This window comes from Balaenoptera ricei, chromosome 2, assembly GCF_028023285.1.
Source record: "Balaenoptera ricei isolate mBalRic1 chromosome 2, mBalRic1.hap2, whole genome shotgun sequence".
Classification (NCBI taxonomy): Eukaryota; Metazoa; Chordata; class Mammalia; order Artiodactyla; family Balaenopteridae; genus Balaenoptera; species Balaenoptera ricei.
The window spans coordinates 63,621,986-63,642,505 of NC_082640.1; the positions used below are offsets into that span (position 1 = coordinate 63,621,986).

The window sequence follows — 20,520 nt, forward strand, 5'->3', positions numbered from 1 at the left end:
ACACATGGCTATGGGGCTCAAGGGAGAGGTCTGGTCTGGAAGCCAGTGGAATAATGAAGCCTTGGGAGTTGGTGAGGTCACCCAGGGAGAGAGTAAGGAGGGAGAGGAGGTGGGGGCCCAAAGGAACAAAAACGTTTAAAGGTCATGCAGGGGAAGAGGAGCTCCTGCAACGGGAGGGAAAAGAGAGGCAGAACAGAGAAGAGCCAGCGGAGCGGGGTGTCTCAGCAGATATGGCGCACAGCGTCAGATGATGCAGAGGGTCAAGACGGAAACAGACCAGAAAGTATCCGCGGGATTTTGCAGCAGGACGTGTGCATCGGCAGTGTTGCTGGAGGGTTGAGAGGCGTGTTGGGGACGGACGTGGAAGTGGGGAGAGAGTGGGGATGGTGACACATCTTTCAGGAAGCTTGGTTCTGAGGGGAGAAGAGATAAGACAGTAGGGATTCAGGAGAGATTTTATTTTTTTAAGTGTAGAGAGCTTAAAAGCTGATGGGAAAGGATGAGTAGAGAGGGAGATTGAAGATATGGGCGAGAGAGAGGATAACCTGTAGATTAAGCTTCCTGGGGAGGAAAAAGGGAACAGTGTCAAGAGGGCAGGTGGAAGAGTCACTGATTCCCTTGTGACTGGGGAAGGGAAAAGTGGTGAGGAAGAGACAAGCAAGGGAGTAGTCTTGTGGCGGGAAGAGGACGGGGACATTCTGGGGGCTTCTGTATTCTCTGTGAAGTAGAAGTGGTGTTATCTGCTGGGAGGGAGAGGGGAAGTGGTAGTTTCAGAGCTTTGAGGAGAGAGGAGATAATTTGGAAAAGCTGCTGTGGGAAATGGGTGGGAAAGGTCGTTAGGGTCCCCTGGAGGATGGGCTGGTAGAGGTGAGGGCCCAGCTGAGCATGGAAACCCTGATGAGGAAATAGAGGCACAAGGAACTAAGGCACTTGGTATTTAGTAGGACTGGTCTGAGGTCTGAGGTTTTCTGCACAGCCCCCCATGTAAACAGGAAAAGAGCTGATGATGGTCCTGAGCTAGTATTGTGATCTGGTGAAGTGGGTGCCAGAAGGACGGGGCGAGAGAGGTTGATGAGCAGGACCATTATGCCTGGGGGTGATGGGAGGAGGCAGGAGGGTTCTCATGGGAGAATTAGAGGGTCAGCCAACTTCAGGCTCCTGGGACACTAAAGAATAGACTTAGCATGATTGGATAAAAGAGCTGGAAGGAAAGGAGGTTAGGGTGAGAGAGCATTGAGATTAGAGATGGACCAACTGGAGATAGTGACCCGATCCAGGGTGTGCTCTTGGAATGGACTGGAGTGAAGACACTAGAGGCAGGACTTCAAGCCACTGGGAGGCTGGGTGTTTATTGTTGGGCTGACGGGAAGGAGTAGAAGTCACCCATGATGATGGCAGGGTTCGGAGTGGAACAGAAGGTTGTGAACCAGGTGCCAGCATCACCAGGGTCCCCAAGGGTGGCAGATGGATGCTGGAAAGATGGGCAGCAAATGACAGGATGCTCAAAGGATCTCGTAGACATTCCTACCACAGACAGGAAGGGGCATCGGTGTGGGGGGGGGGAGGGTGCTCACTCCACCCTCTGGGGTTTGGGAGAGTGACACAACTAAGGTTCGCTTAAGGGAAAAAGCAGACGGGTTAGGGAGTGAAGAAGCTGGGGATGAAGATGCCGTGGAAGAGAGCACAGGAGACAGGTTTGGGAGGGAGAGGTGGAGTAGGAGTAGGCACAGGGTTTGGGAGAGAGAAAATACTACCAACCAGGTTTATATTTGTATAGAGTGGTTAGAAGTGGGACTCTGGAGTCAGGCTGTTTGGGTTTGAATTCCTGATCCACCATATACAGTAAATTTCTCAACTTCTTGTGCCTCAGTCTCCTCAACTGCAAAATGGGCATAATTATAGTATTTACTTCATAGGGTTTTTATGAGAATTAAATGAGATAGTCTATATAAGGGACTCAGGTGAGTGCCTGGCAAATAGTAAGTGCCCAGCAGATGTTGATGGCTGTCCTCCTCCGTTCTCATCGTCTTCATGAGCAGCTTGGGCAGTTATCTATGCTGGGCCTGGAATGGAGGGTGAAGCTCCCAGCTCCCATCCATTTCTCAGACACAAAAGACTCCTGGCTTCCTTGTTGATGGGCTAGAAGGAGAGTTCGGTGGTGCCTGATGAAAGGGGCAGGATGTGACGACTGCTAACATAGACACACTGCACAGTTAGGCGAAGCTCATGGAGAAGGAGGCAATTGAGCTGGGCTTTGGATGAGAGAAGGGATTTCAAAAGATGGGGGTTCAAGAGGTAGGGGTGGTTCTCAGGAGGAGGAACCAGGATGTGGATGGAGATGGGGCCAAAAGTTGGGTGTCCAGTTGACTCCTGTGAAGGAAGTGGAAGGGAGAAGAGGGAAGAGGGGTCAGGGGATGCCAGACCAAGGAACTCGAACCTTCTTCTGTAGTCAGTGGGAGTCTACCAAAGGGGGGTTCAAGCGTGGAGTGACATAATCATAATGCTATTCGGCCAGATAACCCAGAGAGCATGTGGCTTGGAGGGAAAGAGGGAGGAGGCTGAGGCCAGGTGGGTGGCAGGGGGCAAGGGTCCAGATGAGGAGTAGTGAGGAACTGATCTAGGACAGAGCAGTTGGGGACCGATTCAGAAGCTGTCATTGAAGAGGCCAGACAAGACTTGGCCACTGCTTGGGGGGCCTGCAGGGGTGGGTGGGAGGAAAGAGAAAGCAGCTGAGGATGGCTGTGAGGTTTCCAGCCCAGGTGATTGAAATGCTGACTGTGCCATTCAGCTTTGAGGAGAAAGATGCTGAGCTCAGCCTTGGACTTGTTGGGTGGAGGGGCCAGCAGGCCCTCCAGGTGGCAGGTGGGAATGCAGTCCGGTGCTAGGAGCGGTCTGAGTGGGAGCCGTCTGCGCAGAGGGGAGGTTACAGGATGAGGCCGTGGGTGTGCTGCTCACCCAGGAGAAAGCACGGGGGACCCCCCCCCCCATCCTGCTGCCAGCACTGCAGGGACACAGGCGTGTCTGGGACAAGGCTCCTGCCCTCAAGGAATCCACAGTTTTCTAGGAGATCCAGAGCCAGAGCTCAGGCTGGGCTGTGGCTCCATCAGTGAGAGGTTGGGGAGGCCCAGAAGAGGTAGCACTTCAGGTGAATGTTGAAGGATGGAAAAGATCTTAATGGGCAAAAACCAGACGTTCTCTTTCTTACAGCTGACAGGATTCCCAGTGGATATCATTTGTGTCAAAATGTATGCAAGTGGGTGTGCAAGAAAGTATGCCTGTGTGAAAATGGATGCATGTACGAGGACAAAATTTAACAGGAGTGTGTAGATGAGAGTGTGTGTACAAAAATGTGTTCATGTGTGTGAGAGAGAGAGAGAGTATATGTGCTCAGAGGCAAGCATGGGCAGGTGTGGGCAAGAGGAAACTAAAGGAGGTCATCCCTATTCCGGGACTCCCACTTCTGCCTCCGTTTTATCACCCTTCACATCCTCTTCAGCCTCCAGGGAAGGAGAGGCCCCTTGGTCTGGTCCTTGAGTCTCCGAGTTCAGGATCAGGAGCCTTCTATCTTCTCTTCCCTCAGCTCCCTTGAGGCCATAACCTTCCACTCAGACCATGAAATGTTCCAGGTATCCGTGTAATGGGCTGTTGGGCTTTTTGCCACCCCCTTCCTTCTGCCTGTGGGCCCCCCCGCTCCTCCAAAGCTGGCCCACAGGCCACTGCCTCCTGCTGAGAGGCCATCACCTGCCTAGATGGACCTGTTGGTCCAGTTAGAAAGTAAGGTCTAGAATTGAGGGAGAACAGACCTGGGGTCCAGGGACAGGGCTTCCAGAGCCCAGTTGGTGTCTTGCTGGCTAGGACTTCCTCTCAGCTTAGAGAACACCGGGATGGGGAGGGTCATCTGGCTTTCGGGAGACCAAGGCCTCTAATTCAGGGCTGTGCCAACTCCAGCATGCCCGAGTCTGGCCATCCATTGCTTCCCCCCAGGGCCTGCCACCTGCCACTATGGATGCGTAGCCTGGATCGTGGGATTTATTCATGAATGATTCTAGGGGTAGTGGGGGCCAGGGGAGCACTGGGCCTCCAGGTTGAGGCTTTGGAAATGTTAACTAGTCCCTCTTGGTGGACCTTACTTTTCCTTTCTACAGGATGGGTACAACTGTGCCCGATTGACTGCTGATGACTGGGGTGCTTTTAATGCTTGAAAGGTGTGTTAGTTTCCCCACCCAGAAAGTACCTTAGAAGGCCTGGCATCAGGAAGATAAGTCCCCTTGAAACCTCTTTGCAACCTTCTCTTCTCTCTTGTCTCTGGGGCAGGGGCCGTACCTGCTGTGGTAGGCTACCTCCACAGTGTGATGCAAACGTGCCAGAAAGGCTCGTCCACCTCCCCACATCCCACTGAGGTGCCTAAAATCCCAAGAGGTCAGACTCTGGAGTTCCACAGACCTTTCTGAATTAGGGGTCTGCTCCTTACTAGCTGTGTGATCTTGGGCAGATACTTCTCTCTCAGTGTCATCATCTGTAAAATACAGATAATAGCAGCCACCTTAGTGCTGGTGTGAGGAATAAATGAAGTAATGCATTAAAAGCACCAAGTAAGTGCTTGATACATGTGAGTGTTTTGGGGTCTTTTTGAATAGAGCCTTTTCAGTCACCAGGGAGTCCCCCACTGAAAATGTGCAGGGACATAAAGGAATCACTGGAGATGCTTCTGATCACTAGGACTGAGGGAGAAGAGGGGTCAGAGAGCTGCGAATGCAGTGGGGAGGCTGTTGCTACTTCCCCTGGCTGGGCCGGGACCCTAGGGCTGGCAGGCACACCGGGAGCTGTCCGTGGTGCTGAATATCAATTTTTGCTCTCTGCCGGCCCAGCTTTCAGAAATCTGCAACCGTCTGGCAAAGAGTAAGGAAGCATAGTGTACAAGGCCAAGGTCAGCTCCCAAAGCCTAACTTCTGTTACCTCCTCCAGGAGCACTTTATGACCTCATCCTTCTAGGCCACCAGGAGCCCACCTTTTCAGATGCCTGGGCTGCTGCCTGGGATGGTTTCTTACATCATTGCCCAACTTGTCTTCTGTCTAAGCCTTGGACCATGAGCTCCCTGAGATCAGGGCATCTCTATGCTGAGGTAAATAGGTTCTGCCGTCCAATTATCCAGGGAATATTGTGGGCCCTGACTTCCACCACTGGCTGTTCTGGAACCATTATTAAGTTCCCGTCCACCCACCCCCTGCAGATGCTTTGCTTTGGCTCTTCCCTGGAAGATTTCATCTACCTCCCTCACCTCTTTCCTGTGAATTTTTTGACTTGAATTTCTTATTTACTCATTTAAAAATATGGGCTAGGCATAGGTCAGAGCATTTTACAAATATCAATTCATGTCCTTCTTATAACAGTTCCACTAGTTAGGTAATGTTATCCTCATTGAGCAGATGAGGAAACTGAGGCTTGGAGAGATTAAGCAACTTGCTAGCAAATGATGGAACCAGGAATCAAATTCAGGTGGGTTGGCCTGAGAGCCTGTGCTGCTTTCTTCCCACCATATTATGCTGCGTTTTGAATATCTCTTTGATGCTCCAGGACAGTGGTGTGTGGGAAGAACTGCTCCAGTGTTCCGGCCCCAGCCCAGATCAGGCACCAGAAATATTCCTTAGCATCTGGAAACTCATGATTGAAACAATTAGTCAGAATGCAAGGAAATGGGTGTTTTTGTCTCATGTAATTTGGTTTTGTGAAGACCACTAAATGGAAACATTCTCCTGTTAATTACTGTCTCAAATTTGGTCTGTAATTGAGGGAACTAGAGCTTGGGAGAGTGTAGAAACCCGCTGGAGTAGCAGGCCTGCCCGAGTCAGCATTCCAAGCTGCCTTGCACCCGCTCTGTTAATTTTAGAAACTCTCCCAGTCTGGGTGTATTATTAGCTTTATGTACAGAGGCCACAAGGCTCTCAGTGGCCTTTCTATGTCACAATTTTTTGTTTTGTTTTTCCCAAGAGATTAAATAAAAGGAACGATGGCCATGTGTACATAGGGGTGTTTGCACACTGTGTGTGTGTGAATGAGGATACCTGTGTATGGCATCTAATGAGTGTCTGCAGCTGTCTTTGAAGGGTGTGCATGAGGCTGAGTGGAGAGTGTACACAGCTTGAGAGCAGCATAGAAGCTGAAACCATTCTCCCAGGGCCCACAAGTCATTATCAGGATGTGCTGTGTTCTGTGTAGTGGGTGTGAAGGTTGGGGTGGGTTCTCCCAGATGGCACAGGGGGAGTACGGCTGATGAAGGGGTGGCGGGCTGTGGGGCAGGGAAGGAGCTATAGTTGACCTCTTGGCACCAGACTTAGAATGAAAAGCCTTAGCCCAGTGAGGCTCTGACTTGAAGTCCCGTCTTGATGCCCTGAAGAACTTGGCTTTCAGAGGAGCTGCCAGAAGCTGCCTTTCCGGAAGCCACACTTCCCTGAGCTGTGTGATGTGGGACAGCTCTCTCGCCCACCTTCACTGAAGCAGGCCCTGCCTTCTCCTTGACTCAGAGCACCATTCTGAGGCTGACAAAGAAAGCAATTTGCTGTGAAGTAATTTTTTTCAAACTTGGAACTCTTCAGGCCGGGGCACTTTGGTTTTGCAGTGGGACCCACTGAAGACTCGAGGAAAGCTTATGTTTTTGTCTCCCACTCCCTTCCCCCTGGCTTCCCTGCAGTAGAGAACTAAAGATGGCTGAGAGGTTATTTCTCTTGGGAGAAGACAGGCTTATTTCTGCCCAACATAATACCTTTATCTGTCATTGTGTAACTGTCTAAATTACTAGCAGAGAGAAACAGCTCTGCAGTGCAAGTTTTCAGTTTTAGGGCCAGCCCTGGGGTGGCTGGTTCTTGGGCAGGGTCCCTGGTCATGCCTTCTAGACATAGGGTCTCGCCTACCTGTGCTATCTGCATACTCCAGAGGGGCCCTGCTGGGCCAGATAGGAGACCTGTGAGTTGGTTTTTACCTCCTCATATTGCTTAACCTCTCAGAGGCTTCACTCTGAGGGTCCCTCCCCACCTCCCCAGGAAATATTAGCAGTTGCTTTGAGGCCTTAGAAGAAGTGATGCTGGAAGCCCCCACTGGTCTCATTCTGTTGAATTGAGTGGTACCTCACTGGTGCCTGAAATCCCCCCGTTAACACTGCCTGTCACTTTGCTGTACACCTGAAACTAACACAACATTGTAAATCAACTATACTCCGATAAAATTTTTTTAAAAAATTTTATCACAGAAACTTTGTTAACTGAAATAATTATTCTACCAAATAATGTTTAAAGGAAACTTTTTAAGAAAAAATGAGAAAACATTTGCAATATTTTATTGTGGTTAATATATTGATTATTCAATCAGTATTTATTTAAATGTGTACTTGAACATCAAAAATATCTACTTTGCTAAATATAAATTATTTGCTGGAAAAATAAAATAAAATTGTTGAAATATATTTGTAAAAAAAAGAAAAACACTGCCTGCATTTGAAGATATCACTGACCTTCCCTACCGCTGTGTTAGAAGTAAACCTCTGGGGGAGAGAGATGGTCAGACATTTTCTGACTATAGGGGATAGACTAAAGGGAGGCCCCCCGAGAGCCAGTGTGGGAGAAGGCCAGATCAGAATTACAGGACCGAGTGTGGAGGCCCCGTCCCTCATTGCACAGTGGGGAAACTGAGGCCCAGAGTGGGGAGGGCACCTGGCTGTCAGTGACAGAGCTAGGACTGGATCCCACGCCTCCAGCCTCCCAGGCTCCTGCTGTGCGTCTGGACCTCCCCTGTTCTCTGGTCACGGTCTGTGGCATGTCTGCCTGCCAGCCTGTCTCAGGCCACAGTTGACCCTCAGGGAGGATGGAGCATCCTGGCCTGAGCCTGGGACGGTGCGGGGTGAACTACTTCTGCTCCTAAAACAGCCTCTTGCCTCTCTCTGGATGTCATCATTTAGTTTGCTTTTCAGCCTCTCACTGGGGCATGGGGATTGGAGTAGGAGGCTTGTCATCGGAGATCTCACGGAGGGGCAGGCAGAAGGCATCCCCAAGGATGACTAAGGAAGAACCTGTTTCTATGACAGTCACGACATCTTGCCCTGGTACCCATGCACCTATCTCCCGCAGGGTCTCAGAACCTCTGAAGACCTCTCTCTCCCACCTTTGCTGTCTCTGAGCTTTCTTTTAGTCTGTAATTCATTCTCTCTCTCCTCCTATGACTGACCTATGTGTCTCTGGGCAGATTTTACTGGGACCTGACCATGTTGCTGCTGATGGTGGGAAACCTGATCATCATTCCTGTGGGCATCACCTTCTTCAAGGATGAGAACACCACACCATGGATTGTCTTCAATGTGGTGTCGGACACGTTCTTCCTCATCGACTTGGTCCTCAACTTCCGCACAGGGATTGTGGTGGAGGACAACACAGAGATCATCTTGGACCCGCAGCGGATTAAGATGAAGTACCTCAAAAGCTGGTTCGTGGTGGATTTTATCTCCTCCATCCCCGTGGACTACATCTTCCTCATTGTGGAGACACGCATCGATTCGGAGGTCTACAAGACTGCCCGGGCCCTGCGCATCGTCCGTTTCACCAAGATCCTCAGCCTCCTGCGCCTCTTGCGTCTCTCCCGCCTCATTCGATATATTCACCAGTGGGAAGAGGTGAGTGTTCAGATCCAAACCTCTTCAGGGAAGAGGTATCTTCCCTCTAGGGGAGTGAGGGACCAGCAGGTAACCTCAGATAGTTGGATGTGGGCTGTTGGATTGTAGCAGGCACATCTCTTCCAAGAGGACAAATATTAGTAACTTCTTGACTTCTTATTATGCGCTAGATACTACACGAATCACTTCACAGGCAATATCCCATTTAAGTCTCTAACAACCATAGAGGGTACCATATAGGTAGGTATAAGTACTCATATTTTACATGAGGAAATAGAGAAATATGAAGAGATTTATATAGTGTCACAGAATTATTAATTGGTGGACCTGGACTCCAGAGCCTGCATTGTTAATCACTGCACTGTACTGTGGAGGCTGCAAACTCAGAAGCTTGTGGGGGCCAGGCAGGGAATATGAATGGGTGGAAAGGGCCATTTGGAGGACAATAGGGAGTGTGGTGGACGGGGGAAAACTGGAGAACATATCTTCCATCTGTATCAGGCAGCCTCTACTCAGCTCTAGCCACTGTGGCCAAGTGAGAATGGGCTCAAGGTTGCTAGATCTACAGATTTATCATGAGAAGCAGAAATCTGGATTTTTGTGCAAATTTTGTTGGCAACTGTCTTAGGTTGGGTTCTTCTGGTGCAGACCCTGAGATGAGGATTTGTATGAAAGTGATTTTTTTTTTTTTTTGATGGGGAGCAAAGTGTTTCCAGGAAAATCTGGTAAGGGACTGGGGAAGAGGGGCAGGGAAAGGAAGGAAAGGAATAGGAAGAAAAGGAATTAGGAAGGAAAAGAATAGGAAGGAAAGGAAGGAAGGAAGCCAAACAAGGATGACACCAAGCAAATCCTGTGGGGAACTCCAGGATGGTGTACACCACACCTGGGAGTTGCCCTAATCAGGGCAAAGGAGTTGGACTTTTTATATCCCCTCACCTGTCAGTCACTGGCTCAGGACCCTTCCAGCCCTTGGTGCTAGCAGGCAAAGTGGTTTCCTGCAGCCAGGCCTCTGATAAAGAGCCACAGGTGCTAGGTGTAGGGAGTGCAAGCCTGGCGCTTTCCTGGAGTTGTGTGAGCACAAACTGTAAAGGGATCCTAGGGGCTCTGGGCAGAGCACTGACTATAGAAACTGAATAAAAAATTGTAAAAGAACTAGGTGGCCAACACCATTCTGAACAAACCTAACTCATCTGTGGGCTGAATGCAACCATCTATGGGAGAAAGAGAGGACTGCAGGCTGGGGTTTGAAAAAAGCAGGTGACCTTGTGAGGCTTTCCGCTACCACCAAGTACCACCTTTTGGAGGCAGCTGCAGGCAGGCCAGCCTGGATGTACCAGGGTGGGGGGAGATGTGTTCTGTGAGACTGTCCGCCTTGGGGTCTGGAGCGGGCTGTGTGGCCTAGGGAAGCTTCCGCAGAGGTGCATTTCTTGCCATGGCTCACTGCTAGTCTCCTGGTCTCTGCACGATTGGATGGAAATTCCCACACTCAGGACACGAATCCCCCACCCCACTCCCAGCAGCAGCCTGGGCCCTGGGCAACAGCACCCATGGCTGAGAGTCGGGGCACTGGCAGATCGAGGTCAGAGGTGTCACGAACACCTGTGCTGCAGAAGTCCCTACACCAGCCTGGCAGAATCACTTCATGGCAGAAATTCTCTTTGGTTTGGAATTTGAATTATTTCTGCTGGTAGGAGGAGCAATGACTTGTCCAAAGTCACGCAGCAGACCTCTGGCAGAGCCAGATCAGACCCCAGTTAGCACTCTTGACTCCCGGCAGGGACCAGGTGTGGTGGAATGCGTGTGGGCTTTAGGGCTAGGATGACACGTGAGACCTGAATTAAAATCCAGCTCCACACTGCCAGCTGACTGACCTTGGGGCCACCTTACCCCCTGAGCCTCAGTCTCTTATCGGCAAAGTGGGTAGAAGTCGTACATTCCTCAGTGGATTTTTGTGAGGATTAAAAGAGATGATGTTTGTAAAACCCTTAGTGTGAAACTGGGTGCAGAGAACTGTTTAATAAATGCCCCTCCCCATTCAGTTGCCTTAGCAACCCCCTGTGCTTCTATAGGGTGTTTACTTTTCTCAAATACTTTCTACCCATGATTTCATTGGTTGCTCAAACCTCGCTGACAAGGTCAACAGGGCAGGATTTATTACCTGTATTTGTCAGGTGAGGAAACCGAGGGTGGAAGGGTCAGCTGCCCCAGTGGTAGGATCTTGACCCAGGCCTCCTGACTCCTAGTTCCCTGCCCTTCCCACTTTCTCAGGTGGCCTGAAAGGAGGCTGCCTGGTCCTGTTACCGCTCCCTCTGTTGGGGACGACTCCCCGCTGAGACTGGGGAGGCAGGCAGTGTAGGGTCGAGGGGTGGGGTTGACTGGGTTTGAGGAACCTGGGGGACATGTAGGTGCAGAGAGGTTGGATGTGGGTCTGAGCTCAGGGCTGAGAGGGGACAGTGCCTGTGGGGGTGAGGGTGGTGGTAGCCAGGGCCCCTCTGAGTGGCTGCAGAGGGAAGATGGAGGCATATTTCCTGGAACGCCCTGAGGGGCTTGTCTCTTGGTTTCTGTCCCAAGTGGAAATTCAGAACCTCGTTGGCTCCCTCAGTCCCCGAGAAACCCCCAACCTTCTGTGTGTCTTGGACTTAACAGCTAGACAGACTGCTGTTAAAAGCAGAGTAGTCGCTCTTTCCCTTCTATAGCGTCGGTTCGTGTCTCCAGGCCCCAGCCCACTGGGGGCCAGCCTTGCTCCCCACTTACACCCGGGCCCTGGAGGCCATGGTATTTTGGGGAGATTTGGCAGAGTTGCTGGTGGGTGGGAAGGGTGGGCCCTGGGACAGGAGCTAAGCTCTTCTTTTACTGTCCCCACTGCCCCTCTGGCCTGGCCACCCTCTGGGCTATCCAAAAATGGCCAGGCAGGCTCTGACCCTGGACAGAGGCCCCAGGTCAGGACCCTGAACTGGACATCGCTACCCTGTCTTGTGGGCAGGAAGGGAGATCCCAGGAGGCCAGATGGATGACTCCCCGCCCCCTCCACACATACACCCTTATCTTGCCTAGCAGCTGGGAAGGAAGTTGCTTTGAGCTGCTGTCTGCCGGGCACACTGCCCAGCTAGGGGCTCCCCCCGGACCCCTGGGGTTGGATTGGGGTTTCCCAGCTGGCCCCAGGAACCCTGTCTCCAAACCCTCAGTAGCCTGCCCCACCCTCGGGGCTTCTCGCAGCCTCACCTTGGCCTGGAGGCAGCAGCAGGGAGACCCTCGGAGGCCTCAGGTCTATACGAGACCTGGGGAGGGAGGTGTTTCGTAGAGAAGACCCTGCTCTATCTCCTCCTCCAACTCCAGTTCATGTGAATCTCTTCCCTTCTTTAGGCCTCAGTTTCCCCGACTGTCAGATGTACTCTGATGTCCTCAGAGGCTGGGCCTCAGTCCCCACTCCAACCTCCCTCGGCGAGGATCATGTTAGCTGGTCATTCTGAGGACACGGTGGTGGTGCTGGGTGAGGGCTGGGGAGTCGGCCTCCCATGGGGAGGGAAAAGCTTGCCCAAGATCCCCTGGTGAAGCTGCAGAGATGCTGGATTCCTGACCCTCAGCCTTCAGCTGCCTCCCCGAGCCCAGCTCAGCCCAGCCCAGCCTCCCCGAGCCCAGCCCAGCCCAGCCCAGCCTCCCAGGCGAGAGTTCCCGAACGTTAGTAGCAGCTCTTGGGAGTCAGCGTAGGTGGAGGGTCTCGGCAGGCGTAGACGACTGTCTCAGAGGACGCCAGCCTCTGCCTGCATCCTGGGCGATCTAGGTCAGCATCTTCCCTCCCAAGCCTCTTCCAGCCAAGCCTCTTCCCTCCCTCTGAGGTGCGAGCTTGTTACAGGCATGGAGGCTATTGTTAGAAACCGTGGTTGCCCCCCTTCAGATATTCCCCTGCAGGGCCCAGCACCCCAGTGACCCATCCCAGAAGCCTCTTCTTTCCCTCGGCAGCATCTTGGCGTAATGGGAGGGGTTGGAGGCAGGAAGTCAGGCCAGGGGGGCTGTGCAGCCCCCAATGAGTCTCCTCTCCCTGTGGGCCTCAATTTTTCCACCTCTCTCAGTATTGGGAGTTTGGGACGACACAGAGGCATGGTCCTGGGGGGCAGGAGCTGGTCCTCTCTACGGGCCCTAGGAAGGGACCTAGCGTGACCCTCCAGTTTGTACCCAGGATACGCATGCACCAGCCACTCTCTCAGGACCCAGATTGCTGTTCTCAATGTGGCCACTTGTTCCTGAGACAAAGGGAGGAGTTTGTTCTTCTTCCCCGAGGAGAAAACAAATCCCAGGAGGGAACTCAACAAGGCCCCAAGAAGAGGACTTGGCAGAAACTCCAGTTTCTGGTCTCTCCCCAGGACTGAGAAATCAGCTCTTTATTTTGAGGGCTGGGAAAGAGACAGAAGGAAAGGGACCAACATGTGCTGAGTACCTCCTGTGTGCCAGCTGTGGACGTCCTCTCCTGATCCCCAAGACAGCCCTGGGAGCTGGCAGTTATTGACCCATTACACAGATGAGGAAACTGAGGCTCAGAGCAGAGAAGGCACTTGCCCAAGGTGGGAGACGGTGAGAGACATGTCTCCCTGCCGTTACCCTGTGGTCCAGAAACTACAGAAGGGAATAGGAGTAAGAGCTTCCCCCAAGTGCCATGCTGGGCACAGAGAGCGAGCTGTCCAGGCCACCTGCCTGGCAAGCCTTGTGGGGCCCTTGAAATGAAGACAGTCAACCCCGAAAGTCAGAACCAACATCATAAAAGGGGGTTTTAATGAGGTATAAAGAGCAAGACAAATATTTGCGCAGTGCAGCTGACTTGCGGGTGGCCTATGGCCCCAGCCCACAGTGGGGACACACGGGTGTTTAGCAGCCTCTCCCAGCAACATCCAGCCTTGCTCTCAGCAACCACGCCTGGGTGCTGTAGAGTGTTGGGGGTGGGGTGAGTGTCCACCGTCTGGGGTACCCTCCTAGCCTGAATGGATATATCCCCCACCAACTCTTTGCAGAAAGCTCAGACTTTGCCATGCTGGTGCCCCTGGCTTTGTGTGTCTGAGAGCCATCCACAGTACCCCTCACCACCACCAGAACTACCACCACCCCACCCCTACAGGACACTCCCAGCATCTGCATCATTCAACCAATATCAGGCACGCCACCACCACCACCACGCTCTCTGAGGATACATGAGTCTGTGCCACCTGCAGGAAAAAGCACCTTTTTTTCTTCCTGCGAAAGCAGGTTCCCTGTGGGCTGTGCCTGCCCAGACTGGGGCCTTTTTCGAATGCCACTGTGTATACTCGTGGCAGCCCTGATCACCATCATCCCCACCACTGTCTTCATCACCTTCACCTTCGTCACTTAAGCACTTCTCAGTTCCTGAGACCCTACCATGTGCTCTGCATACTCGTTGCTGAGATCAGTATAAAGGCAAAATTATACAAGGACCTGATCTTGGAAGAAAATTAGTTACAAAGAAAAGAAAAACAAGGATGATAGAAAAAGGAAAGAACACATTGCATTCAAATGTGCCAACCTTGATCTGGTCTTTAAGACCCAGAGTAATACATAGAAAGGAGCAGTTATTGCAGGCTGTGGAGTGTGGGATGCTTTCTAAAAGTGGTCCAAGTCTTCCTTCAGTGTGGTATCTGGTTTTGGCTGTTAGAACAAGATACCACAGGCTGGGGGGCTTAGATGACAAATATTTATTTCTCACAGTTCTGGAGGCTGGAGGGATGAGATCAGGACGCTGTCATGGTCAGGTTCTGGTGAGGGCCCGCTTCCTGGTTTGTAGATGGCCGTCCTCTTTCTGTGTCCTCACGTGGCCACATATCAACTCTCCTGTGTCTCTTCTTATGAGGGCACTAATTCCATCCATGGGGGCCCCACCCTCATGACCTAATCATCTTCCAAAGGCTCCACCTCCTAATACCATCACACTGAGAGTTAGGGCTTCAACATAGGATTTTGGGGAGATTTCAGTTCATAGGAGTTGGGAAATGAAGGAACTTAATAATAATGATTCCCCCCCTCCACCCCACGTGTATGTGTTCAGGGCCCAGAGCACTTTCTTATCCAGTTTAATTTCTTGAACAGCCCTGAGAAGTGGGGGCAGATGTCTAGCTTTGTTTTAGTTGAGGGGACGCTGAGGTGTGGAAGGAGGTGAGGACAGGTGTTAGCCACCTCTGAGACTAGGCGGTCCCATGTCACTTGCCCCCCGCATCCCCCCAGAGTTGGGGAGCTGGTGGCATTCTGGTCAACCAAGACTTTGCAAGGTTAGTGGGCCCGAGGTCATAGAGCTACTGTGTTCACCTAAGCAGCTGCTTTAGAGGCAGAAGTGGGATCTTCCCTTGGAGCCACAGCTGGGGCGCTGGTACTCAGGAGCTACCTGCCCTGCCTGGTCTCTAGTGCCCACCCCTCCTTATACAGAGATGTGTCCGCTAAGCTGGGCAATGGCATGCTGACAGCCCTGGGGCTGGTTTCTGGGCCCCAGTGGGGCTGGGCTGCCAGGCGCACAGCTCTGTCTACAGTATTACGCTGTGCACCAGGCTTACAGAGGTGAGATGCCGGAGAGTTCCGCCTGGCCCTGGGTCCAGCTTGCTGTGTGGATCTGGCCACATCACCTGACCACTTTGGGTTTGAGTTGTTTTATTTACAAAACGGAGCTACTGAAAACCACCCTTCCCGCCCTGGGCCAATCTAATAATTTGCAGGCAGCCCTGGGTTCAAATCTGCCCCTTCTGCTGCCACCATGACCAAGGGCAGGTCCGTTTACTTCTCTGAGCCTGGGCGTAAAAGGGTTAACAACATTTTCAGCAAAGGTTTGTTGTGAGTTTGAATGAGATGATGACTGTGGGACTGTGTGCCCGCCCCCTCAGGTTCGGTGTTACTGTCTCTCTGTTGCCGGGGACACAGGGGTGATGGGACAAGCTAGAGCTGCCATCCTCCAGGAAACTTTCCAAGGTCTGTTTCATCCTTTCAGCTGGTACATCCAGAGTCATGCTACTAAGGGGGCCACAGGTGGGCGCAACCCAGGGGGTGATAGACAAGTAGTATTCATCTTTGGTTTCTCCAGACCAAGACCCAGGCTAAGCCTATATTTCAGAAGGGGAAACTGAGGTCTCAAGTATCAGAATATCCTGCCACCAGCTTACGGGGCTGTTGCTAAAAGACCACTAGACAGGGGTTGAAATATCTAGGGTCTGTTTCTTTGGGTCTCAGGTTCCCCCATCTGAAATGGGCTTAAACTAGGTCTCTGTGGCATTTGACAAGTCTTCATGTTTGGCCCACATCCCCTCTCCAGGAAGGATCTGTACCTGGGAATAATATGGAGGGCAGAACTGGGGGTGCGGGCACCTCCAGAGTCTCCCAGACCAGAGGCAAGGCCAGAACTTCCAGAGACCTCCCTCTAGACTTCTTTCCATTTCTATCCCCTCCCCATCCTGTCACCATGGTGACCCCTGCTGAAACCGGACCAAGAGGCAGCTTGGGGAGGAGGGAGGTGGGGCACGGATGCTGGGATGTACGCACCCTTGGCCCTGCCCAGCCACACCTCAGCCTCTCGCTTGGAGCCACAGGAGTGGAGATACATGGGTGGCCATGGTTGCTGTACCTTATTAAACTGTACAGGAGAGCATTACTACTCATACATGTTAACTAATCATAAGGATTAATTATTAATAACTTATCAATTAATAATGGTTTGCAATTTATTGAATACTTCCATACCCAGTACTAAGCACATTATATGTATAATTTAATCCTTTTGACAACCCACTCAAGGTAAGAAATTTTATCACCATTTTCCAGATGAGGAGACATGATCAGAGAGGTTCAGGAACTTTCTCAAGGTCACACCACTAGGAATTGGGTAGGAGTTGGGCCTGGGATCAAGGTCTGTGTGAACTTGGAGCCTAGGTGTCTGTACTGCTCCCCCTGCAGTTCCATGGCTGCCTTTGGCAGAGCCCGCTGCCCCTGGGGGGTCCTGAGAGTCTAGTGACAGATTTAGGGAAACACCATGTCCCTGGTGTGACCACAGACCCTAGTACCCCGAGGAGCCTCTGGTGGGCTGGCTCTTCTTCGTGTCGTCCTCACAGCCCAGGTGAGCTGCCCGTTTCCAGGCTGTATGGGGCTCTACGTGCCCTCCCTTCACGTGTCCGGCCTGGGTGGCCGGACTCCCCACGGGAGCCCACCCCCGTATCTGCACGGATCCCAGGTGGAGTCCCTCTGGAGCCCCACAGCCTGCAGGCTGCTTCTCCCAGGGCCAGCCTGACGCCTTCCCGCCCTCGCCACGGCCGGGACCTGCACCGAGCTGGGCGCGCTGCCCAGTGTGTGCAGAGCATCAGGGCCTGCCAGCAGCTGCGGGGTCCGCCCGGGAGCGGGCCGGCCCCCAGCTAATTGGGCCAGTCTCTTCCCTCTGCCCGCAGATCTTCCACATGACCTATGACCTGGCCAGCGCCGTGGTGCGCATCGTGAACCTCATTGGCATGATGCTCCTGCTCTGCCACTGGGACGGCTGCCTGCAGTTCCTGGTGCCCATGCTGCAGGACTTCCCCGACGACTGCTGGGTGTCCATCAACAACATGGTGGTGAGTGCCCAGCCCTCGGCCCTCCCTCCGGGTGCAGGGAGAGGGGACCGACGAGGCGCAGATGGGCAGAGCAGGTCACGTAGGGCCCTCTACTGAGTCCGGGAGCCCTTGGCTCTGTGCTGCTACCTCTGCCACCTTACAGCCTCCACTGCAGTCGGGAGCCTCGCTGTTTGGCCCTGATTGCACCCAGGGAGACTAAGACCAGGGCTTCCTCAGATTGTATCAGGTGTGGGGATACCGGGCTGGTGGCTCCCGCCCTCCTACCTCTGCTCCCCGAGGCTGACCAACCATTAAAAGCCAGCCGAGTCCTAGGAAGGAGAAACCAGTGAGGGGCACTGTGGGCAGCCCACATGGACTCCCAGATCACACGTGGCTGCCACTTCCTGCTCCAGTAGCAGAGCTGGGCTGTGCCTCTGCCCCCTCCTCCTGCCCCACCCCACAGACACGCAGCCCCGTCCTAGGTGGGGTCCTGAGCAGGGAAGGCAGGTTCGATGGCGCCTCATCCCCTCCCTGCCCCTCCACCCTGTGGGTGGGTGAGAGGAGCTGTGGGGCAGGGTTCCCCAGCCTCCTGTGAACAGGGCACGCTCCAGGCAGGGTGGCGGGTCCCCTGGGCCTATGGGCCTTTCTCTGGCTCTGCGAACCCCTGCGTCCTCCTCTCACTCCCAGTCAGTTTGGTTCGGTCTCTAGGCAAACCCTCAGGGCCCCAGGGGAGGAAAACTGGCTTTGAAAGAGGTGAAAGAGACCCTGAGGCATCTTTCAGCATCAAACAGGCCTTTGCAAAACAGCCTTTTGATGAGCTAAGTGTAAATGAATCGGCCACATGGATTGAATTTCCCGGTCCCCAGAGGCTCAGCAGTAAAGCCAGAGCCCTGGCTGGAGGCAGCTGGGGGCTGCCTGGGGGACGGGGAGCCCAGGCCCCCTCTATCCCTGGAGATCAGTCCCACAGACCTCCCACCCTCTGGAATGAGAGCCCCTAGACTAGCTCAGCTGTGTCCAGGATGGTCTGAGTGACCTTGAACTTGGCACGCAGCGCCTGTGCCTTCCTCCAGGTGCTGGGAACAACCTGGTGATTGCAGAAGTGCTTAGGGCTCTAGGCAGGGGTTCTGGGCGTCATGCGCATGGGTGGCTTTCCACATTCATGCTAACGCATCTGCCTCGTGAGCAGAGAGCACTGGGGAGGTGGGTTTATCCGGTGGCCCCTTCATTTGGGGCAGTTTCCTCTGTGGGAGGGTGACAGGCCCACACATGCCTTAAGTTCAGGAGGTGGCCCTTCTGAGCGCAGCGTTCCCACACTGAGCCTTCCTTGAGACACCGACTGGCTTTGGAGACAAAAATAGCCAGGAGCCTCGCTCCCTTTCTCCCTCCGCCGCCCCCAGCACTGTGTGTGTTTCAGGCCATCCACCTTTGGGGTGGGGGAGGGTAACTAGTGGCCGCAGCCCTGGATGGATGCAGGCCGGGTTCACACAGGAGGCGACTTAGCTCGGCGGCTCTTTAACTTTGCTCACCCAAAACGAGGACAGCGTTTTCGGCTCAGTCTGCCCGAGCTCGTCCCCCCAGGGGAAGCATATCTGGTTTTATAATTGAGGTCAGTGGGGAAATGGGCTTCACTTGGCAGTAGTTTGGTGCGGAGAATGGAGCTGCTTCGGCGAGCTCAGGACAGCAGGGTGGCCCAGCCTGGAGCCCTGGCTGCCGGGGAGGCTCCAGGCTGCCCCCGGGCTGAGAGGTCCCGGGGTGTGGAGGTGGTGGGGTGTTAGGCTGGCGCCCATCCCTTCGCTGGGGCTTCTGGTCTGAGCCCTGCCCCTCCACTGCCAGAGAAAGGTCTAAGTGAGGGATTCACTTGGTCACCATGGGCAGCCAGTGTGGGCCTCCCTGCCCCTCACCCAAGGCTTTCAGCCAACAGCAAGGTTGTAAGCCCAGGCCTCAGCCACTGGGAAAGTTAGGCTGAGGGGTGGGAGGCAGCAGGGACTTTTCTAGCTCCTCGTGAGAAGGGCCCGCCCTCTCCTTGGCCCGGGTCCATCCCACCCCTCCCCCAATCTGTCCACCTTTGCGTCTGTCCACAGAACAACTCGTGGGGAAAGCAGTACTCCTACGCCCTCTTCAAGGCCATGAGCCACATGCTGTGCATCGGGTATGGCCGGCAGGCCCCGGTGGGCATGTCGGACGTCTGGCTCACCATGCTCAGCATGATCGTGGGTGCCACCTGCTACGCCATGTTCATCGGCCACGCCACCGCCCTCATCCAGTCTCTGGACTCCTCCCGGCGCCAGTACCAGGAGAAGGTAGGCTGGAACGCTGGGGTCCACCCTGGGCTCTCTCAGGAGAACCTGCCCGTCGCTCCTTCCCACAGGGAGCACAGGCTGCCAGCCACGGGGCCCCCGAGGGTCCAGCCCCCTGTGATGGGGGCTCCCGAGTGGGTGACAGAGGGGGGGGGAACCCCTCCTAGGTGAGAACTACTTCAGCTCCCCAGCCTTAAACCTCTAAGTGTCTTTTTATTTGTACCCTGCTTTACTCCTGCTGAAACTGGGGGCTTGTCTCTCCTGACGGAGGGCCCCTTTCCCTCCTGACCTCCCCACCCCGTGCCCACTATCCCCTCCAGCCTCCTCCTCTCTGAGGGCCTTCCCATCAGCATTGAAACTTGCTCTGTCTCTCCCTTCTTGTAGACGTCTGTCCCTCCACCATCATCGGGCTTTGCCTGCTATCTTTTCTGCTGTCTGCCTCTTTTTCATGGACAAATTCCTAAATCCAACCGACCAACCAAAAAACTCGCATTGTTTATGGCTGCTGAATCCACTTGCTTCTCTCAGCCCACTGAGTCTGAGGTTACCTCTACCCTCCGTGTTGCTGAAGCCAGTGGGTCCTTTGGGGTCCTTGTCTTGCTTGGCCTCTGACAGTTTTGACTCCCTGCTTGGCTTCGCACTTGTTTCCATGACCACGCACTCTCCATTCTCTTCCCTGCTCTCCTTGGCTGGCTCGTCTTCTCAGTCATCCCACATTGGGCCCCTGGTGGCGTGGGCCCAGCTCTCTGCTTCTCTCTCCCCCATCTTCCTAGGGGCTGCTCTTTTCCCACCTCACCCTCACCCCACGCTCTGTGTCCATCTCAGTGCAGTGGGACCCAAATAGTATAATCAGCCCCCACCTCTTTCCTCAGCCCCAGACTACCTGATGCCTCCCTGGACCTCAGCCTCACCATGTCCAAAATGAGAACAGTCTCCCGCCTTCTCCACTGCAAACCTCCACTCTTGTCTGTCTTGTTAGTGGATACAGTGGCGCAGACGCCCAGG

The 20,520-nt window shown here is 53.6% G+C and overlaps 1 protein-coding gene across 1 annotated transcript in view; it reads left to right on the forward strand.

Moving 5' to 3' along the window:
- HCN4 (hyperpolarization activated cyclic nucleotide gated potassium channel 4) overlaps nt 1–20,520 on the forward strand; it is a 41,149-nt gene that overhangs the window by 16,956 nt on the left and 3,673 nt on the right. Inside the window, exons 2-4 of the mRNA XM_059915464.1 lie at nt 8,234–8,657; nt 17,078–17,239; nt 19,300–19,518. Of these exons, the coding sequence (XP_059771447.1) occupies nt 8,234–8,657; nt 17,078–17,239; nt 19,300–19,518 (805 nt within the window). The remainder of the gene's footprint in view (nt 1–8,233; nt 8,658–17,077; nt 17,240–19,299; nt 19,519–20,520) is intronic.